The sequence below is a fragment of the Pongo pygmaeus genome, chromosome 13, assembly GCF_028885625.2.
Source record: "Pongo pygmaeus isolate AG05252 chromosome 13, NHGRI_mPonPyg2-v2.0_pri, whole genome shotgun sequence".
Classification (NCBI taxonomy): domain Eukaryota; kingdom Metazoa; phylum Chordata; class Mammalia; order Primates; family Hominidae; genus Pongo; species Pongo pygmaeus.
The window spans coordinates 114,284,815-114,308,411 of NC_072386.2; the positions used below are offsets into that span (position 1 = coordinate 114,284,815).

The 23,597-nt window shown below is 42.5% G+C and overlaps 1 protein-coding gene across 22 annotated transcripts in view; it reads right to left on the minus strand.

Moving 5' to 3' along the window:
- DENND1A (DENN domain containing 1A) overlaps positions 1 to 23,597 on the minus strand; it is a 542,897-nt gene that overhangs the window by 242,038 nt on the left and 277,262 nt on the right. For all 22 annotated transcript variants that reach the window (XM_054501506.2, XM_054501505.2, XM_054501502.2 and 19 more), the window contains one exon: positions 5,918 to 6,018. In XM_054501506.2, the coding sequence (XP_054357481.1) occupies positions 5,918 to 6,018 (101 nt within the window). The remainder of the gene's footprint in view (positions 1 to 5,917; positions 6,019 to 23,597) is intronic.

A 23,597-nucleotide genomic window follows, 5' to 3' on the forward strand; every position in this document is an offset into this window, starting at 1 on the left:
GAGTCTTTCATTTCATCATTCTTATATCTTACAGTTAACAAACAGACACCAATCCCCATCGGCCTGTAATCATCCTTTGGTCATATGTCAAAAAGTTCTTTCACGGAAACAAGAGACCAGGAAAAAGACTGCTATTAAAGAAACAGAAACTTCCAAGATGGTGTCTCCTCTCAAAAGTCACTCAGGCACCAGTAAATACAAATCTCAACCTGAATTTTCTGGAGTGGAAATTTAGGATGACAAGGACTTAGCAGCTTTCCTTGCCAACATCATTGCCCTTGGTCAGGGTGGTAGCCGTTTTTCAGAGTGCTAGAGTTAGAGAAGGTTGAAAAAATGATCTTGGATCAGCTTTCACAGGAAAATAAAACACCTAATGTATCTCCAAGAAAACATGAAAGGAGAAATGAATGGCACCTGGAAAGAACAACTGGCTAGAATAAACACTGATTTGTGAAAATAAAGCTTTTAATTATAAAAACCATACTTTTTCTTTGTAGAAATATTGGAAAATATGGAAAATAAAAAGCATGCAGAAATCCTCTCCCGCCTCCCCATCACGGGTCTCTGTTAAACATTTTGGTGTATTTCTTTCCAGATTTCTGCCTCTCTATATGTATACATACATATATACATCCGATTTTTTGTGTATTATGTGTCCATATAATTCTCTTAATAAAAATTTGATAGTAGAGTATAATACATAATGTCTATATCAGGGAAAGTTACTAAAGCTCTTGGGGCCTTGGTCTACTAATCATCTGTGAAATGGGGTTAACAGTATCTGCCTTGCAGGGTTGTTGGAAGAATTCAACGCCATCACAGATGTAAAGGAGATGGACCAGTGTTCAACAACGGCAGCTATCTTCGTCACTGATGTTACTGACAGAGCATTTTCCCCTCCACAGTTCCAGGAACGTAAGCTGCCTGTTTTAAACTAGCTAACAGTTTAGCAACCAAAACTTTTCAAATAATAGAAAGCTGAAGTTGGGCCACACATGGTAGCTCATGCCTGTAATCCCAGTACTTTGGGAGGCTGAGGCAGGTGGATCACCTGAAGTCAGGAGTTAGAGACCAGCCTGGCCAACATGGCGAAATCCTGTCTCTACTAAAAATACAAAAATTAGCCAGGCGTGGTGGTATGCACCTGTGATTTCAGCTACTAGGGAGGCAGAGGCAGGAGAATCGCTTGAACCCAGGAGGCTGAGGTTGCAGTGAGCCAAGATCGTGCCACTGCATTCCAGCCTGGGTGACAAAGCAAGACTTTGTCTCATAAAATAAAATAAGATAAATATTAAAAAAATAAAATTATACTACCACTTGGCAGAGGAACTATATTGATTCTCCCAGCTCTACCAATCCCTGCAGAAGCCCCGGATATTCCTCCCTGAAGCACAGCATGAAAACCCACTGGTGAATCTCTTCCAGGGGGAACCGTGAGACAGGATCTCACTCTCTCACCCAGACTGGAGGGCAGTGGCTCAATTGTGGCTCACTGTAGCCTCGACCTCCTGGGCTCAAGCAATCCTCTCACCTCAACCTCCTGCGTAGCTGGGACTACAGTTGTGTGCCACTATGGCTGGCACTTTTTTTTTTTTTTTTTTTTTTTTAATTTTCTGTGGAGATGGGGATCTCACAATTTGCCCAGGCTGGTCTCAAACTCCTAGGCTCAAGTGATCCTCCTGCCTTGGCCTCCCAAAGTGCCGGGATTACAGGTATAAGCTACCACATTCGACCTGAGGCTACCTTTTAGAGCACACATCTGGCATGTGGTGTGTATGGGCGGGGGGTGTCTCTCCCTGTGGAAGACCCTGAGACATGTCTATGGGGAAGGGACCTATGTCTATGAAGGCGGGCGCATCTGTGTGGGGTCTATTCCTGTGAGCATACTGTGTGTATGGGGGGAAAGGGGATGGCAGCAGGTTCTACATGCTAAGGGGGCTTGATGTCACTCCAGGACTCTGTCTCGGGTGATGTGTGTCTCCTTTCTACCTTCTCCTGCTTTTTCTCGCTCTCTCTCTCTCCCTTCCATCTTCCTTGGGTGTGTGTTTTGTTCCTTCTTCTCCCCTCTATTTCCCCTCATCTCCTTCCTCCTCTCTGAGCGTCAGTGTCTGCCTCTGCCCAGCCCCTCAAGCTTTCATTTGAACAACAACAAACACTACTGGATAGTAAACAGGGTCCTTTTGGTCCTTTCTTTGGAGATATATGGCAGTGAGAAGAAATCAAGAGAGTTGGCTCAGAAGCTCAAGCACAGGGAGTTTAAGAAAAGGTTGAATCTGAGGAATGGGGCACCTAAGCACATGTGCAAGAGAGGAGGGAGGCAGCAGAAAGGGGTGTTTAATGAAACCCGAGAAAACAGAGGTCTAGATGGGTCCCAGAGAATCCTCAGGAGACAGCACCCAGGCCCAGGTGAAGTCAATGGCTTTGGAAAGACTGCTCTTCCTCTCTCAGGAATGGTAGGAGAGGAAGAGGCAGGCAGGCAGCAAGTAACCAGCCTTGGGTGAGAAGGAGGGCAGTTGTGGGAACACAGACCCTATGTACCCCTCTTCTCGCCAGATGTGACAATGCATCCCCATCCCTGAGCCTGCACATGGTGGGGAGAGTGAGGGCTCAGGGGTGACTGCAGAGAAGGAGGGCAAGCTAAGGTTAGGCAGCACCACTCTCTAGCAGGTCCTCTCTGCAAAGGCTCTCAGACTTTCACCAGCAGTATCTTCCAGACAAGGAGCAGATAAGAAAATGGTAGGGGTGCCCAGGGTCAGTGGCAAGGCCAGGGAAGCAACAGCCTGCAGAGAACTGGTGAAAAACCCAGGAGCAGTTCTGGCCTGTCTATGGGCCTGTGTCTTCGACACCCAATTGTTTGAGTTTCTTCTGCTGGAAACTGACTCTCATCCCTGTCTTCCCAGCACTTAGTGCAGTGCCTGAGACATGGCCAGCATCGGGAAACAGCTGCTCAACTGAAAAAGCTCACAACACCAGGCACGGTGGCTCACGCCTGTAACCGCAACCCTTCAGGAGGCCGAGGCAGGTGGATCATGAGGTCAGGAGATCGAGACCATCCTGGCTAACACGAGAAACTCCATCTCTACTAAAATTACAAAAAATTAGCCGAGTGTGATGGTGTGCGCCTGTAATCCCAGCTACTCAGGAGGCTGAGGCAGGAGAATCGCTTGAACCTGGGAGGCAGAGGTTGCAGTGAGCCGAGATTGTGCCATTGCACTCCAGGCTGGGCGACAGAGCGACACTCTGTCTCAAAAAAAAAAAAAAAAAAAAAAAAAAGAGAAAGAGAAAGAGAGAAAGAGAGAGAGAGAGAGCGAGCGAGCTTACAAAGACTTGGAGCAAGGAGGCCAGCAGGAAACCAGAGGGGGCTGAGTGAGCTTCAGACGGTTAATGACACAGATGTCACCCTGCTGGGTGGCTGATAGTTCTTTTCGGTCTATAAAGTGCATTAGCACATACGTTATTTTATTTCATCCTAGAAACAGTTTAAAGAACAGGTTGCAGTATTTTCAGCCCTCAACAGAGAAGAGATTCAGAGAGGCAAAGGCACTTGCTCTAAGCTACACAGCCAGGCAGTAACGGAGCGGAGACAGGGACTCAGGCGTCCTCCTCTTAGCCCCGTCCTATCCTTGTGTGTGCTACTCCATGGCCTCTCTGAGGGAGTAAAGTAATCTCACTATAGATGACAAAACAGTGCAAATGTGAGCTCAGTGGGAATAAGGGGAGGCCAGTAGTGTGGATTCTGAAGCCACTGAAGACAGCAGAGAATAAGATGGGAAGGAGATGTGGACATCTCAACAAATAGGTGATGAAGATCCCAGAGACAAGCAGATGACAGTGACATGGGAGGGAGGAAGGTTCCTAGGGGCTGTGCTAGAAGCCAGATGACAGGGCAGAGCTCACACCAGACCATGGCAGCGGGGACAGGAGTCTAACAATCTCCCCTTTGAAGTCTGGGAGCAGAAGGAGCAGCCTCACTAGGGCAGAGTCCAGCATTCCCTAGAGTCTCCAATGGAAGGAGAGAGGCTGGAGACCTGGGTACAGGGGAGGGGTCTGGGATGGGCCCAGGGGTTTGAAAACACTCCCTGAGGAACAGAGCAAACACAAACATTTAATGTCACATGGTGAATTTGTTATAAGGGGTTTACATCCTTATCCTTTCCTATCTGCAAACATTACTTTATCTCCTACCCACTCAAGAAGGGATGAACACAAAAATCTAGACCAGCAGTATCTGGGCGTCACCATTAACTGAAAATAGTTTCCAAAATAAACCAAAGTATGAAGAGACATAGTGAAAAAAATGTGGGGTTCAGCCATTGATGAATCAAGAAGAAATTCAAAATTAGCCAGGATTCTATACTCCACATGGTAGAAAACATATTGCCCCTTAATCTCCTAAGAGGTGGGAGAGAGGCACGAATAAGATAACTCACCTTGATAAGAAAGACATATAATAAAGAGCGAATCAGGCCCATTCACTTACTGCTGTGCATGAGAGAGGGCCACTGATTTTCACATGATGGCCCTGAGTTACGTCCTTGTTATCTCCATGGCATCTTGGGAAGAGGGTGAGCCCAGCACGTTCCAATTAGGAGTGACTGTGGAATGCCTTCAAGCTCCTTAGACAACCTGGCTACTTGGGTGGACCTTTCCAGTGAGATGATTGCAAAATGGGATGGAGATCCCAGCAAAAGTATGACTGACCTGGACTCAATCACTCCGAACCAGTGGTCAGTGTCCCGTGTCATCTGTCCTTAAGCAACAGGGCTATGACCCTCAAATGGCTTCCCTTCTCCTGAAGCTCTCAATATCCGGCATGCAGTTAGTCCCTTTCCCTCTCTGTGTACCATGCTCCCTTATGGACTTCTGTTGACTTGAGCTGTTTGGAGACAATGTCTTTAACTGCATTACACTAGAGAAAGAAATTATTCATGAGGAAAAGGGATCCAAATCGGTCACAAAGACAGTCTGTTTTGGTAATCTATTGAAGACAGATAGTGAGGACGATGACGTGTCTGCGGAAACATTTTCTGAGCTACCACGAGCCAGCTTTTCTACATGGGGTTCTTTCATATGTTATCTTGTTTCATCTTTGTATGATTATGTATTGAACAACTTCCTTTTACAGATGAGTAAACAAAGTCTTAAAGCCAAGTGACTTGCCCAAGATGGCAGGGCTGTCGCCAAAACCTTTGTTTCTTCCTTCTACTAAAGTCTGTTTCACTGAACAGTGAAATTCTCCTCAAAGAACTTCAGACGGTTTAGCGCTGCCTGGCTTGTGCTCCCAAACCACAGTGAGCACAAGTCTTAAGGAATGTGCCAGGGCATGGCTGAAACTTGAAGACCTTGGAGATCTCAATTGTTTTTGTCCCCAGTTTACAATTTGTCTTAGGAAAAAAACAAACAAACGTGCAACCTCTTGGTGCATTGCTTCCCCCAAACTGAGAAATGTGAAAAGTTACTACCTACTCTCTTGTACTCTTCAGAGTGTCATAACATACAAGAAAACTGGAAATGAAAGGGCCATGCAATCAGGTGGTCTTAAATCCATGCCACTTTGAAGTTAGTATTTTTATTTTTATTATTATTATTATATATATATATTTTTTTGAGACAGAGTCTCACTCTGTTGCCCCGGACGGAGTGCAGTGGCACAATTATAGCTCACTATAGCCTCAACCTCTCTGGCTCAAATGATCCTACCAACTCAGCCTCCTGAGTAGCTGGGACTACAGGTATGTGCCACCATGCCTGGCTTTTTTTTTTTTTTTGTACGGATGGATTCTCACTATTTTGTCCAGGCTGGATGAAGTTAGTATTTTTAATGTAGAGTCACCAACTGCATTAACAAGTGACACACCTAACATGCCCGGTCAGATCAGGGCAAAGGAGAAGCAGAGGACAGGGCCAGCCACCTTACCAGCAGTAATCCAGCAGATGCGGCGGCAGCACGGGGATGTACACATGCTGCCAGTACATGGGGTAGAGCATCGCCGCAGACCCGTGGATGCAGGCAGTCAGCTGGAACAGAGCAAAGCAGAGATCGATGAACAAATCCAAGGGAGGAGATACTGCCATTTGATTTCAGCAATACAATTCTATAATTTTTCAACATGTTTACATGATAAGCTGAAAAACCTGGAGAAATCATTCTAAGTTAACCAATCACCCTAATTCAAATTTAGTAAGAGCTTTCTTTTCAAAAAATCTTTTTTTCTGATGATAAAGCTAATATACGAAATAGAAAATTTTTAAAATGGTGAAAGGGATTAAAATAAATGCCACCACCATCAGAAGATTTAACATTGTAGGTTATCACACACACAAGCACATATATTCCCTTTTAAAATACAATTAGGATGACTATAAATACAGTATTCTTTTGTGTTTCTTAAAAGTGAACATTATTTGATGCCATTTTCCTTTAAATATTCTTAGAAAAAGATATCTCTTAATGATGCTTTAAAGGCACAAATCCAGAATATTCTTCAAATATTCTTAGAAAAAATATCTTTTAATGATACTCGATGAATTTCCCATGCTATTAATATATTTAACTACTCTACTACCATTAAGTAATATCATCATACAGGTCAATAATTTGTATCTACAGTTCCTAAATGTAGAATTCAGAGACAAAGGTTATAAACATTTCAAGGCACTGAATAAATACATGTCTCATAAATATGTTAGTATAATGAATAGATGAAGGATGGAGGCTCTTTACAGCCCCCACCCCCAGCCATACACCACGATTCTGGCCTCCCTGCCCCTCACCAGCACTACTCCTTGTAGTCAAGTTAGTAGCTTTAAAATGGTATCTATTTTACTTTTATTTTTATTCTGATCAGGACTAAGGTTGAACATTTTGTCATATGTTTCTTCACTATATTTATATAATAGACAAATGGTCTATTCATATCCTTAGCCCACTTTAAAAATGAGTATTAGTAATTTTTACTGGTTTATAAGCAATCACTGATGAAATGCAAAGAATATCCAGCCTTTGTAATGTTTTGAAAATAATTTATCCTTAATTTTCTTTGAATTTCTGGGCAAAGAGAAGGTCTAAATAATTACGTAGACAAATATTTTCTTCCATGATGGTTTCTACTGCTTTTATCCCAAGAAAGTCCTCCAAATTTTCCCCTAGCATTTAACTCTTCAGTCCATCTGGAATTACTTTAGGTTTAAGGACTGAAGTGAGAATTTATTTTTTCCACATAGGTAATCAATTGCTCTGGCACTGTTTACTGACTAATCCTTCCTCTCCACAGTCTTTTGACTTGCCCCTATTTTGTATTCCTTTTTTTTCTTGAGAGCTAGAGACATCATACAATCAGTATTTGATGCAATTAAAAATTTAGGAAACAAAGATACTACAAAGGGATACAATTGCTACAAAATTCAATATAGTGAAAAGAAAGGAAAAAAAAAAACAACCTTTGGAGATATAGCTATGAAGTGACAAAAGCCAACAACACATGTTTCTTTCTGTCTTTTTTTCTTTAATGTTTCTTTGGTTTCAGGGAAGCCTGTTCCCATGAGGACTTTGCTTCTTTTGGAAGCTGTTAACTGGCCTTTGCTGACAGAAGGACATTTACGTGGCGAAAGAGTGACATGCCAAGGCCCAGTTAAAAGAATCCCAGAGGTTAGTGTAACATGAACAGCTTTAAATTGGATATTCTGCTGATGTTTCACAGTTGTGAGAGCTGTGTGTTAAAGCCAGGGCTGCCACTCCCCACCCCCACCTGCCCTGACTCTTTCCCCCAGACCCTGTTCTTGAAGCCAGGTCCATGCCATGAACCGGATCTGATTCAGCAGGCACCCAAGAACAGTTCCCGGTGACCCCATCAAGGCTCGCAGGTTTAACCCATCCCTTCCCATTCTGTTTCCGTAAGTACTCATATAAAGGAGACTGATATATATATGTGTGTGTGTGTGTGTGTATATATATATATATATATATCTCACATATCAAATATACATATATCAAATATACAAATCAAATATACATATCAAATATACATATATAAAACTAATCCCTTCAGGGCTTCTTAGAGATGAAAACTCCTTGCTGGTGTTGACTGAGTGGAGAATGAACCAACTCTGACCTGATTCCACCCTGAAGTCAGGCTGGAAGGTTCCACTGGCCCTGGGTCTCAGCTCTTTCTGCTCATCTTTAACTAGCTGCCAGAGCGCTCCTCCTCAAGGGCAGGTTCCGGCCCATCACGTCCTACTCAGAAGTCTTTGGGGACAAGCCTGGCCCCAGATGGCTCCACCAGCCCACAGTCTAGCTTTACAGCAGCCATCTATAGCCACACTCTGTACCGTCTTCTCCAAGTCTGTCCTTGGAATACATCACTTAGATAGAGTCATGTACTCCTTTTCCTCCCATCCCTTTCCACCCGTCCCCCAAACTGGCCTGGATTTGTGCCTCTAGCAAACTCCTCCCTCAGGTCTCTGTGTAAGTACTTCCTCTTCAAAGTCTTCCCTGGTTCCCTGTGCATAGGCACCTATTATTATAATATTATTATTATTATTATTATTATTGAGACAGGGTCTCACTCTGTCACTCAGGCTGGAGTGCAGTGGCGCGATCTCGGCTCACTACAACCTCCGTCTCCCAGGTTCAAGCAAATCTCCTGCCTCAGCCTTCTGAGTAGCTGGGACTACAGGTGTGTGCCACCATGCCTGGCTAATTTTTGTGTATTTTGTAGAGACGGGGTTTCGCCATGTTGGCCAGGCTGGTCTCGAACTCCTGACCTCAAGTGACCCACCCACCTTGGCCTCCCAAAGTCTTGGGATTACAGGCGTGAGCCACTGCGCCCAGCCCATAGGCACCCATTAATTAACTGGACCATAACTGGCTGCATGTTTGTCTCCTGACTGTAAAGTACAGGAAGATCCTGTCCTCACCTCCATGTTCTCAGTGGCCCAGAACACACAACACACACACGTGCACTAGTTAATGGGATGTGTCCTGAATAAATAAAATATGATTTTTACTTAGAATATACTCACAGAATAAAGACAGTTTAGTAACTTGGCTTTTAACAGTAGCGTATCAACATTCCCATGAGTCTCACAGAGTAAGGTACATGACTCAAAGTCTAAAACAGATAGGGCGCGGTGGCTCACGCCTGTGATCCCAGCTCTTTGGGAGGCTGAGGTGGGCGGATCACTTGAGATCAGGAGTTCAAGACCAGCCTGGCCAACATGGCAAAACCCCATCTCTACTAAAAATACAGAAAAATAGCCAGGCATGGTGGCACATGCCTGTAGTCCCAGCTACTCGGGGGGCTGAGGCAGGAGAATTGCTTGAACCCAGGAGGCAGAGGTTGCAGTGGGCTGAGATCACACCACTACACTCCAGCCTGGGCAACAGAGTGAGACTCTGTCCCCCAAAAAAAGAAAGAAAGAAAAAAATGTCTAAAACAAAAACAGCAAGCTTAGACACACAAGCATGGCACTTTTGGAAAACCAAGTCATTCATTCATCCATTCGCCCATTCGTTCAATCATATGCCTACTCTCTAACTCCAAAACATATAAATAAATAAAAGCACTTCAAAATCTACAAGGTCCCATACAAATGAAGGTAACATCATCACATGAATTAATTTGTGATTCTCTTTGAAAAAGTCATTTAATAGAATGAACCTGGTTAAGACAGAACTTGATTATGTGACTCTTTTTAGGTTAAACTGGTTTGGGTCAAAAGCCTATTTAAACTGATAAAGTAGCAGAGATCTCATCTTCAGATAATGTTCATGTCTTTTTAACCTCAAAAGCAAACCTACCAACCTCAATGCCAAGATTTTAAAATTACTTATCCTTCATAAAAGAAAAAAATCAAGCTTTTAAGGTGTTTGATCATTTCATTACTGGGTTTTCTAAGGGCCAAATCTCTGCAATCGGGGTAAAATGCATTACTCATTTGATTAAGAAAATAAACAAACAAAACAGGGAATTATTTGGCTCTTTTCCAAAATACCAAATGACATAAACTATGTGCATCATTACTTAAGGACAGTCAGTTGATTACAAGAAAAGTCTTACTATATACCTATGCTCAATCAGAAATAATGCACTCTGTTCTGTAAAGTATCACTTGCCACTTATTTTTAAAATAACTCTAAACCCTGTTTCTAAAAATAAAAGTCCTAAAGGCCTATGTTCATTCCTCACAGAATACAAACTTTAAAAGTAATGAAAGTATATAATTTGGAGTGTAGTCAACAAAAGGATATTGTGAATATATAATTGAAGTGCAAGTTGAAGAAAATGATTCTATCAAAATCTCACTCAGTGGGAGAATGGAAAGATAGTATGTGTAAAATTTGCCCAAAGTCATTAGTCACAATGAATATTCATCAGAAGCCAATTATCAATCTCATTTAATGACACCCCAAAAGATTTTGCCCTGAAGCAGCTGAATAGTCTAAGACTCCAGACAAAACTAGACAAATTATACAGCCAACAGCCAGTGTAGCCGGGACGCAGACTGTACAGTAAACCACTGGTGGATTTTTGGATGCACTTAAGCAAATTCTGTCCTCAATTAAAGGTGCACAAGGTCATTTATATCTCAGAGCTTTCTCTATGGCTCCATTAGTTTCCTTTGAGGCAAAGGGAGACGAGGAGAAGGCAGTGGGTGTAGGACATGAACGGAGAGTTATCAATGACAGAGTTGGAAAAATCACAAGGACACTTTTTTTTTTTCAGTCATTTCTCAGAGATAAACCCCAGATTGTCACAATCTTAGATTCCAATGCCTCCGCTGAATCCTAATAGCAAGCAGCTCTGCAACTTGACATGAAATAAAAATAAGAATGCCCCCTCAAAAGACAAAACCACAATATATGTAGGTACCATGTTGGGGTTTAGACCCTTGCAAAGTATTGTTTTAAAGGAAAGTGTGTGTGTGTGTTGATACACATATACACTCATCACCACATTTCACAGATCCAAGGAAACAGTTTCAGAGGTGAAATAACTTGCCCAAGGCCACATCGACAGTAAGTGACAGAACTGGGACTCACATCCAGGTCTGTCAGAATATAACGTCCACTGTGTTTCCACAATGCATAATAAACTCAAAAAGTATTCGAGTGCATACCCTGTGCCATCCACAGTGTGGAGGACTCTGAAATAGATGAGGTACCGTCCCTGCTGACATTGTTAAATGACACAGATATGCATTTGCCTTGCTGCTAGATGTCCAAATGTCTCGGACAAAATACCAATGACAGAAAATAATCATTTTTAAAACAAACACAGATCTGTAATTTCCTGGGGATTAGTTACATTTAACTAAGGTGTTGTAGTGTCTTTAACCCACAGGAAATTCTAGACAATGAAGTAATTATTATTAGTCAAAGAGAAAGGTTTACATTCCATTTTGAGTACATACATCTGACAGGCTGGCTTGAAAGTGTTGGAAAGTCTTGCTTTTTGTCGTGTTCCCTTTCACATACTTGCTCCGAGTCTTCTGTTAACTTTTTGACCTGGGCAAGGCACTTCCTTTCCTAGGTCTCAATTTGTCCTGTATGTAAAACAACAGACTAGGCTACAAGATTTCTGTGTTCCTTTCCAGCTTTGACAACTCACAATTCTAGAGGAATTGCTATCCTTTGAAGTGAAGAAGGCTCCTCCTCTGCCCCAGTTTACCTTCTTCAGCTGTACTAAGCCGAAGCAAATCAGGGTCTGTCTTTAAGCTGGTCTTGCTTTCTCATCGCTGCAACTCCAGGGCCCAGCTGGAATTCATGAGCTATGTAGGAACCACCACCTTTAGGTCACCCCGTCTCCATCACCTGACCAGGGCACAGCCGTCTTCCTTACTTGGCCCCTGATACTCTGAAGAACTCAGATGTAGATGACCCCAGGTGACCAGGAACACGACAGCTATGGATTTGAGCTGTTCAAGGACCAAGACCACATCGGATTCCTCTTTTTTTTTTTTTGAGATGGAGTCTCGCTCTGTCACCCAGACTGGAGTGCAGTGGTGCGACCTCAGCTCACTGCAACCTCTGCCTCCCACGTTCAAGTGATCCTCCTGCCTCAGCCTCCTAGAGTAGCTGGGATTACAGGCACCCGCTACCACGCCCAATTAATGTTTGTATTTTTAGCAAAGACAGGGTTTCGCCAAATTGGCCAGGCTGGTCTCGAACTCCTGACCTCAGGTGATCCGCCCTCCTCGGCCTCCCAAATATTCCTCTTCTTACCTCCTACTATGTTCGACACAGAGTCGGTGCTGAGTAAATGTTTGGGGAATGGAGAATGCCTCCAGATTCACACCATGAGGAAGAATAGGCAAGATTACCAGACATTTTTTTTTTTTTCTGAGACAGAGTTTCACTCTTGTTGCCCAGGCTGGAGTGCAATGGTGCAATCTCAGCTCACCACAATCTCCACCTGCCAGGTTCAACTGATTCTCCTGCCTCAGTCTCCCGAGTAGCTGAGATTACAGGCATGCGCCACCATGCCCAGCTAATTTTGTATTTTTAATAGAGATGGGGTTTCTCCATGTTGGTCAGGCTGGTCTCGAACTCCTGACCTCACGTGATCCACCCACCTCCCAAAGTACCTGGATTATAGGCATGAGCCACCGCGTCTGGCCCCAGACATTTAACAAATTGCAATTGCCTAATAGATCACAACTAGAGGCTGTACAGTTTTGAAAAAGTATTAAGATTCCAAGCTCTAAAAGCTGGCAAAGGAAGACAATCAGATGGTCACAGTCATTCTTTCCATCCTAGAATTCAGAATGTTAAATAATCAAACCAACACCTGCTTCACAGGGTTAGAGGCATTTGGATTTCCCCTCTGAACCTAAACACAAGAAATGAATAAAATGATAAATACAGAAAGGATACCAGATTACTGACTTTAAAGGGAGGTCATTATTAAGTTTGTTCATTTTGACCAGGGATCATCTTATTTAGAGCAGTTGTAGAAAATGCTGTGTGTCTTGGGAAGTTGTTCCCTTTCTCAGTTTGAGAACTTGATTCTTTTATTTAATTATAAACCATCTTCGTAGTATCATGGTGCCATGATTCAAACACTGCTGTGGTTTTTGTTTGTTTTGATTATGACTTATTCTTAAATGACAAATCCTCTCTAAAATCATCAAAACGTGTTAAGCAAAATCTGCAGGGACTCTGTGAAGTTAACCTATTTCAACCCTTCCATGGGTATGAGAAAAACCTTTAATTATAAAGGGTTCAGCTATGTTCAAATTGTAGTTACTGTATTTAGTCGGGGAGGAATAGGCTTTCAAGAAACTATCAAAGATACTCTAGCAGAAAGGCAACTTAGAACATCTCAGAAATCAAAGAACCTTCAGCTAGTCAAGACAGATGCCGGACATGTGAGTAGAAGGAAAGAGCAAACAGTGTCTTGCTTTTCTTAGCAGCTGAAATGCAGGGCTGCTTTTCAGGGGGTAATGGCAAGAATCGTTCTTCCAGTAGTTTCATTTTCAGCTTGGTGGAACTCATCTTACTTTTTCCTTCTCCATTATCTTTCAGGAAAGCAAAGGAACGAACACACACACACACACACACACACACACACACATATACATACATACACACACACCCCAAAAAAAACCACCCAACAAGGAGTGAAGGAAAGCGTCTTCCTCCAACAGCAATATCACCTAGTCAGGAGGAAGCTTACACAGGCAATCAACCGCCTGCTTAATCACTTCTCTCCATTTTTGTTTTTTTAAAGCTATCTACTAGAGTAATTAGAGTAAGTTATTAACCGGGGCAACAAGCTTTCGTGCCAAGATTTGACACTTTAAAACATCAAAGCAACTAAAACTGCCAGAGAAAAGCTTTAGCTACCAAAGCAGAAGCAGAAAACGATGGTGTGGTAAACCACACTGTAAACAAGCCCACAGCACCATGATGTGAGGAAAGAGCTTTCTTTCCTCTTTAAGATGAAAAGGAAAAAGGCAGGGTGACCTGGGGGACTGATAACAATTTATTCAATACAGGTACAGCCAATGTGCCGCCACTCCTCCAAGCCGTATTTGTGACAGACATTACTAACCGATCACAGAGTCGGGATGTGGCCCACAATCTTTCCTTACATGCACTTTGTTGTTGTTGTTGTTATACAGAATCTCGTTCTGCCGCCCAGGCTGGCATTGCAGTGGTGCAATCTCGGCTCACTGCAACCCCTGCCTCCTGGGTTCAAGTGATTCTCCTGCCTCAGCCTCCCGAGTAGCTGGGTGAATGCCACCACGCCTAGCTAATTTTTGTGTTTTTAGTAGAGACGGAGTTTCACCATGTTGGCCAGGCTGCTCTCGATCTCCTGACCTCAAGTGATCCGCCCACCTCAGCCTCCCACAGTGCTGAGATTACAGGTGTGAGCTACCATGCCCAGCCTCACATGCACCTTTGATCAATGGATCAAAGTGGGCACTGAAGAAGAAATCGATTTGCCACCTCAAATCTAGTCTAAGTGGATATTTCTATTTCTTTGACAATATTAATCATAATTTATGTTTAGCTAACGGATCTATACTATTGCTTTAATAAAGAATCATACTTTTAAAAAGAAAGCATAACTGAACATGGAATCGTGAGTACCTGTCAGGTACCCACACATGAAGAAACTAAGGAACTTTCAGGTGGTGAGTTACTAAACTTGTATGAGTAGTAAAAAAAAAAAAAAAAAAAAAAAAGAAAAAGAAAAAGGACTGTTCCCTGTAGTTTTCTTTGGCAAATTTAACCTTAGAAAGTGACTGTAGGCCGCAGGCAGTAGCTCATGCCTGTAATCCCAGCACTTTGGGAGGCCAAGGCGGGTGGATCACTTCAGGTCAGTAGTTCGAGACCAGCCTGGCCAACAGAGTGAAACCTTTTCTCTACCAAAAAATACAAAAATTAGCTGGGTGTGGTGACGGGTTCCTGTACTCCCAGCTACTTGGGAGGCTGAGGCACGAGTATCACTTGAACCCGAGAGGCAGATGTTGCAGTGAGCAAAGATAACCCCACAATACTCCAGCCTGGGCAACAGAAGGAGACTCCGTATCCCCACCCACCACACCCTCCAAAAAAAAAAAAACCTCAGAAGAAAGATTCAAGCTATAAAACAGCCACACTCACCCCTGTAATCCCCAGCACTTTGGGAGGCAGAGGCAGGTGGATCACCTGAGGTTGGGAGTTCGAGACTAGCCTGACCAACATGGAAAAACCCCGTCTCTACTAAAAATACAAAATTAGCCAGGCGTGGTGGCACATGCCTGTAATCCTGGCTACTCGGGAGGCTGAGGCGGAAGAATCACTTGAATCCGGGAGGTAGAGGTTGCAGTGAGCCAAGATCGCGCCACTGCACTCCAGCCTGGGCAACAAGAACGAAACTCCATCTCAAAAAAAAAAAAACAAAAACAAAAAACAGCCACCACCATGACCACTGAATTCACATTACTATCTGCCAATCACTGAGAACAGTGCTTCACATATATTTAACTCATTGAATTTTCACAACAGCTCTATAAGGTAGGTAGCATTATTGTCCCCATTTTATAGATGAGGAAACTAAGGCTCCTAGGTGTGGAGGAACCTGTATAAGGTCACAACTATTGGCAGAACTAGGATATGAACCTAGGGAAGTTGAGCTCTGGATTCTGTGCTCTTAGCTCCCATGAAACTGCTTCTGTGCTCTGATCTATATTAATCCCACAATTACTGAGTATCCACTATGTGCACCCGCCATGCCCTCAAGCAATTTAAAATAGAGAGAGAAAGATCAAAATGCAAACAATCAACTTCCACACAAAAGCATTATGAAAGAGGTGCTATAATAGAGGTTCAAGTGTGTTAGCATATAAAGAAAGAATCATTAATTCTGCCTGGGGCAAGAATCAGGCCTGCTTCACAGAGACAGAGACATCAGAGCCCTGAAGGTTGAAGACAGAGAAGCTGCTAGTCCTCCTCCCAGCTACAGGCCAGTCAGGGGGTAAGGGTGGGTCAAGAGAACACAGCAGCTTCTTAGGCCACTCAAGCTCTGTGAGGACTTGAATGAGAAATGACCATTTATTCAATGACTAAATGACTAGGGAGAAGTGGTCCGTACACAAAACCTCATGGGAGTTGCCGTGGCTATTCTGTTTTGCTTGGAATCACTCCCTATCTGCTATTACGGCGATCCTAATATTCAGAACTCTCCTAGGATCTTTATCGCTCTCCTTGTTTCTGAAAGTCAAATCGGGGTTTATGGCCTGCAAGGATGAGATTCAGCCTCAGGTAACATTTACAGAGTGAATAGTGCGCCCAGTGCTGGGCTCTGTGCTTTCATATCTGGATGGTCACTGGATCTTTTTAACCACTTTGAGGCAGGTGTGAATACTATCCCCATTTTCACAGAAGAGGACAGAGGGACTCAGAGAGGTCAAGTAACTTGCCCAAGGCCATATGGCTAGAAAGTGGCACATGGTGGATTAAGTACAAGGCGGAGGCAGAAGTGGAACAAAGCCATCCTGACTTGCAGTCTGATACTCTCTCCTCCACTCCTGCTGTCTTTTTTCTTGGGAAAAGATACCTCCAGCAGGGCTGTCTGACACATCTAGCTGGTAGACTCTGAAGCTATCAAGGTAGCAGAAAAGAACAAATGTGAATGTGCTCCGTGTCTGCACTCACCGATGATTTCATGGTCTAACCTCATATATCACACTACCTTGGTTCACCAAAGTGACCACACTTTCAGTCTGCAGAAACAACACAGGAAATTATGAGTCCTTGCTCCCAGTGTCATTAAGCACCTAGTAGGCGCTCAAAATTTCTTTTATGACAGCCATGTCTGCCAAAGTGGGTGCCATTTAGGGCTTTTTAAGTAGATTAAGATGCCAATGACTTAAATATTATCCTTTAAAATTCTGATTCATAAGAGTCATATAAGAAGCTATCAGTCCTGCAATCTAAGGAAGACACAATTTATTTCATGACTTAACTGCATTACTAAAATAATAAAATTTTCTGCCATGGCAGAAATCGGATGAATTTAACGAAATGGCAAAAAAAAAAAAAAAAAAAAAGAAAGAAACATCACCTGTTTACACACATGTACCCCAAATTACACCAGTGGACTGCACTGGTATTCCGTAAAATTACTGAGAGCCTGAACAGATTATACTCAGCTATGGCCCTTTTCTAGACTAGCCAAGGCCCCAATCAAAGCTCACCCAAAGAGAATACGGAAACAAAGAGCTTTTTAAGTGCCAGTCGGTACGCATAAACATCTTCCAAATGAACTTGATCAGTCTCTATTATGTCGTCTCAACATGAAAATGAGTCTAACGATGCAAAATAACAGCCACCAAAGAATAAATATTGTTTTTGTCTTAGAGAACTGTCTATTCACTGGTTCCAAATCAGGCTGTGTATCAATCATCCGGGGAACCTCAAAAAATACACATTCCATGGTTCCATACTAGACTTTGTGAACCAGAATGTCTGGAGATGGTGCCCAAGAACCTGCATTTTAACAAGTTTTCTGGGTGGTTCTAACATAATGCTAATCCATGGATCAGAACTGGGGAATCACTGACAATCTGAATCCTGTGCCTCATCCAAAGTGCTTGATGTTTGTTGAAGCAATGGGAGAAGAGGCAGGAGAGGAAGGTAAGAGCTAGCAGAGAGACCATGGCTGGTTGAAGTCACATCAAAGTGTCACAAATTAACCTGTTGATACTCTGTATTACAGAGTCTCTATGGTATCTCAAGGTTCTTCATTCCAATTAGAGTTTAACATGAATAAGAGAAAACCAATTCACACATAATTAAATGAAGAATATAGTTCAACAAGCAATTAAGTATCTATACATTTTAAAGCCAGAGAATGCCCGTATAAGTAAAACCCACCAATCTTCTCTCCTACTTTCTGTCCATGGAAGTTCCTTTATTTTTTAACAGTTTTAAATGTTCTCTGGACCGCAATAAAATTGTATATAACGGAGATTAGAGAGGCTGTGTTGCTTGGAAGTTTGGCTGCAAAGCCTCTATTTCATGCCACTTCATTATAATTTCTTAAGGATTTCCCTCTTCACCAAAAGGATTAGTTTTCTTCTCACTTCTTTGAATACTCTTCTCAGGTTGTTAGTGTGAACTAGGTTACTCTCTCTCCTTTTTAACATATAAAAGATAAACAAACACAATGTTCGATTTATTTTATTTTTTAAATAGAACACTAAATTTAGTCTTAGAATTCTCTGTTTGGTAAGTTTCCAGTTACAAGGTCTTGGCTTCCCTTGAGCACAGTTTGAAACAAAATAATGCAGTTTGTTCCTACGGCTGGAACATGCAGAGTGGAGTGTGCAGGCAAAGAGGCCTTGGCTCTGCTCCAGGATTTCAAACCTCCTTCAACTGCCACTCTCATCTCTGCTTCAAGGGCGGCAGATAAGCAAACAGGATTAGTGTTTTCTAGTCCAGAAGAGCTAGGAAAGCTTTGCACACACCATTCAGGTGCTCAGCTCATCACACAGGCTGGCGTCAACATGACAAGGTGGCGTTCATCAGGAAAGTAGCAAAAACGAAGCCAAATCTGAAAAGCTGCCCAGTCCACAAACTGGCCCTTTCTTAGGGCTCAAGACCAGATGGTACTCAGACAATGGATGCTGTCGGTGGGAGTGGTGGAAAAGGACTGGGGCAAGGCTGGAAAAGTCTCCATGTTCCACTCGAATACTGAAACATCTCCTAAGGGCCAGACTGTGTGCTGGTGGGGAGATGGAAGTATCACCCACCACTCCTCAGGCCACAGGGTACCCAGTCCTGCCCAGCTCCCACATGCCTGGGGACTAATTTTTGTTGACGCAGTTAGGAAGAAACTGGCAGGGAGACGGTGCCAGTTTATTTTTTTTGTCTTCCTTCAATGAGATACCATCAGAAAAGTAATAATGGTTTTCGGTTATGGGTGTAGAGGCTAGTTAGGTCGTGGTCTTGCCACCATACAATATTTCCTTCTGAAAAGCATCCACTGGATAAAACAAATAGATGTTTCTCAGGAAAGTAAATATGCCTTTGTCATTATTTAACTTGATATTCTTAGTTGTCCAAATTTCTTTCAGTATCCCTAAATTATAAAGGGGGTGATTAGGACCAAGATACACTGCTGTAAGGAACTGCAAAATATGAACCCTGGAAGGTTCTTTATTCTTTATTATATAGGACAAAGATACATAGCTACAATGTATGAACCCTGGAAGGTTCTTTATTCTTTATTATATAGGACAAAGATACATAGCTACAATGTATGAACCCTGAAACCACAGTGAGTTAGAGAAGATACGCCCCAGGGCTCCACCAAGGCCGCGCTCATGGTAGGAGTAAGGTGCAGGAGCTGCTGGGAGACAGCCAAGTCTAAGAAGGCATGGGTAGACGGAATGGAATCTAAAGTGTTTAAGGAAATGGAGCTGTGGCTAACAGACTGGGTGTGTCAATGGGAATTCACACATCTGCCTCCTGTTTCCTGGTGCCTAGAGTAGTGTCAGGCGCACAGACAGGGCTTGCCGAATCTGAAGTGAAAAGCTTAGGTGTGCGTTCAAAGGTGACGACCAGGCAGAGGTTCTTCATATTATTTTAGATCCATGGCCAACAGGGTCATGCTAAGAATATTTCTCTGAGTACAAGTGTCACAGGGAATTCATGACAATGGAGAGTTACCAAGAAGGTAGTATGAGGTAGCAAGGATGCTGGCCTGGTTTTAATTCCATCTCTGCTGCTCATCTTAGACAAGGCACATCAACTTTTGGGGGTGCTAACATTCCCATCTGCAAAGGGAGAAGAAAATCCACAAGCTCCTAGGGTTGCCGCAAGAACGAATGAAAAAAATGATCACATACATGATTAGCATAGTGCCTGTCACATAGGAAGGGGGTGGCTCAAAAGGTTAACTTAAAAGAACTTTAAAACGGTGGGGGAGAACTGGGGGGGGCTCCCATATAAAGTACTGAGGATAAATCTACTTAAGGATATTCTTATACACTTATTCTGTGAATGCTCTTTGGTGGTCTTGGAGCTTTACAAGCTACCAAAAAAAAAAAAAAAAAACAACTCTAAGTATTATACAATCAGGTCTTATTTTTCACCCAAACCAATAGCACCCAGCTTCACTAGTTACCTTATTCACCAGATTTGGCTCAGCGTATCTTTTTGGCTCTTGACAAGAATTTTCAAATTCCTTTAGTGGAGTGGCTATTCCTAACAACATGCCTCTGGCTCCTGTGACAGTTCCCGCATAGGGACTGGAAAATGGTGTAAGTAATGGCACCCAATAAACATAACCTGGTTCCCAGGCATGCACTTCTAAGGGGCTAAGATTAGTTTGTGTGTAATCCCTGGATGTTTCTCCCTTTCCAGAAGCCAAAGCCTCCTTCCCCTGACACTGCATCATAATGACCTATATTCATGGCCACCTCTCCTATTGACTAGGACATGACCTTGGGCAAGTTATTCCGCCTTTCCAAATGGACTGGCTGTTCTGTAAAATGGGAATAATATCTATCTTCTAGGAATGCTGATGGAATCGTATTATCTCTATTAAGATCTTTGACCTACTTGCTCTCCATAGAGTTCCAAAAAGCAGTATGAATTAAACTCAGATATGAAAATACGGAAGAAAAATGGGGCCTTTGTGCTACAGGGAATCACACTGAAGTATTTACATTAGAGAACAAGATTTAGTTAAGCCTTCCCTATTTATCATTTATAAAGGAAAACAATCAATATACATTAACTGAGCAAAGAGAACAAAAACTTACATTTTTCTTATACAGAATATCACAATGTTATTGACCAAGAAACCCTGAAATGCGTATTACCTGCCTCTGAACTAAATATTGTTGAGTTTGTCTCTATTGACACAGTCATTTTTATAGAAGACAGCACTCGAGTGCTCGACAGCTTTTATCTTTCACTTGCTTGGTGGCTCTGAGGAGCATTAAGCCTCCATCTTATCAAACACAATTGAGAAAAATGTGGTTTGTCAAGTATTGCAGGCCACATCAGGATCTGTCAAGAGAGGTTCCTCAAAAAATCTCAGGCTGAGATGGCCTTTGCATATCCCCCTCTGCACCAGCCCCTATCTAAAAGATAATAAAAAGCCACTCTTAAGGAAATAAAAGGCAACAATTGGGAAACTTTCAAATTCTGAATTTGAAGAGGCCCAAAGGTGTGAATACAACAGAAGTCTGCTCAGCTACGTCATCCCCAAACTCCGCAGAACCTCTCAGGATGCTGCCAACTGCACGTGAGATACAAGGAGAACCCCACCTCCTCCAGAGAGGCTTCCACCAGCAATCCATAAAACTTCGAACCCAGTTAAGAATCAGCTCTTTGTTAAGAAAAGCCTTTTAAAAGTCAAAGTAATACATATTCATAGATTTCAAAACAAAACAAAAAGTAGTCAAGACTTATCACGAAAAGGAACAGTCCGCTTCACCATTCTCCTTACACCCTTCACTCAAAGTAATCACATTCAACACAGGATTTATCTCCTTATTTCTAAATCACGAATTCTTGGTTTCACATTTGCAACATTAAGACTTGGACTCTGCCTTCCCTTTGCGAATGAACTGTTATCCTCTCAGAGGCCAGTCACCCTGCTTATCCAGTTGTCTTCATTCCACAAATATTTATCGTGGTGTTACCACAGGCACTGGGGGCACAACAGTGAACGAAACGGGCAACAATCCCTGTCTTCATGACGTTTACATTCCAGTAGGGTAGGCCCTTAATAAGCTGGACAATAAAATTTGATTTCCCATTATAGAATTTATTAATTTATTATAAACGTCCTGCACAGGCTACGTGCCAGGCTGTGTTCTGAGAGCTATGCAAGTATTAACTCATTTTAATTTTACTTCAAAGGAGGTCACTGGTGACTGGAAAAAGACACTAAAACAAGTCCACCTGTTTTAGTGGACAGGTGGGGACTGAATCCTAATGGAAGACTGAGGAGAGAATGAGACTAGAGGAATTAGTAAATAGGTAACTCTCTTGAGGAATTCTGTTCCGAAAGGGAGACTAGAAATGGGATAAAGGGGATATAGGTCAAGAAAGTTTTGTTTTGAAGTCTGGGAGCTTCTATAGCATGTTGCCATGCTCATAAGAATGTGCCAGGAGAGAAGAGAAAATAATAATAGATGCAGGAGAGAAGAGCTTGCTTACTGCTGGAGTAATTACCTTGAAGGAAACCACAGTGTTGCCTTTCCTGTTGGCATTCTGAGGCCATCTATCTAAAACTGCAATCCCTGCCACTCTCCACTCCCCATCCACTCTCTTCGGCTTTATTTTACTCCTTAGTACTTTCCATTTCCTACTGTACGAGACATTTAACTCCTCTGACTTATCGAGGGCCTATGATATTAAAATGCAAGCTTCACGAGAACAGGGATTGTTGCCTGTTTTGTTCACTGCTGTATCCTCAGTGCCTATGGCAATGTCACGATAAATATTTGCAGAATGAAGTAAGCTGGACAAGCAGAGTGACTGGCCTCAAAGAGAACAGACGGTTCGTCCATAAAGGGAAGGCAGAGTCCAGGAGTACAGGCCCCAGGAAGCTGAGCAAAGTGGTGTGGGATCTTGGCACTCTCTCCTGAGGGCTTCCATTAGATGGGTATAGAATTCTAGGTTAGAAATCATTTTCCCTTAGAAGGTCAAGACACTGCTTCACTGTCTTCTGGTTTCCAGAACTGCCACTGCCAAATCTCAGGCAATGTTGATTCTTAATCTTTGTACAAGAACTGCTTTGTCTCTATCCCTGATATTCTAAAATTTCATGATAAAGGAGCTTTGTACCTTCTTTTTAGGCCTCTAAAAATTTTTGAAATATATTAAGTATGTATGTTATATAAACAACTTTTAAAGAAAAAAAAAATGTAAGAACCCCAAACCTACCACCTGGCTCAGGGGTCAGCAAACTACAGTGAAAAGGCTAAGCCTGGCCTGCTGCCTGTATTTGGCAATAAAACTTTGTTGGCACACAATCATACACATTAGTTTACCTCTGTTCGATTACAAGGTTGGAGCCCAGCAGTGGCAACAAGAACCATATGACCTGCAAAGGCGTATTTATTATTTGACCCTTTATAGCAAAATGTGTTGGTTCCTCACCTGGCTTAAGACAGAAAGCAAAACTTTTGATGTCCCTTGTATGACTCTTCCCAAACCAGTCTTTTCTCTCCCTGTGAGGAAACCATTACCTAAATTTTGTGTTAATTATTTCTTTTTACCTTTATAGTTTGTGTGAATCCCTAAAAAAGATACCATTTAGTTTTTCTAGCTTGAACTTTCTATTAATGAAATCATACTGAACAGTACATCCTTGTGCATCCCAGTTCCTCACTCAGCTTCTACATTAGAGACATAATCATATTGATAATGCAGTTCATTTTCATTGATCCGATCAATATTCCACTGTGTGACTACACCACAGTCTATCAGTTCTCTGTTGGTAGTCATGAGAATTATTTCCAGGATTTAAATAAAACCGAAGAAAAGCCACTGTGAACATTTTTATACATGTATCCCACCATACATGACCAAGGGGTGTGTGTATACACACAAAATTCCACCTAGGAGTAGAATTGCTGAGTGG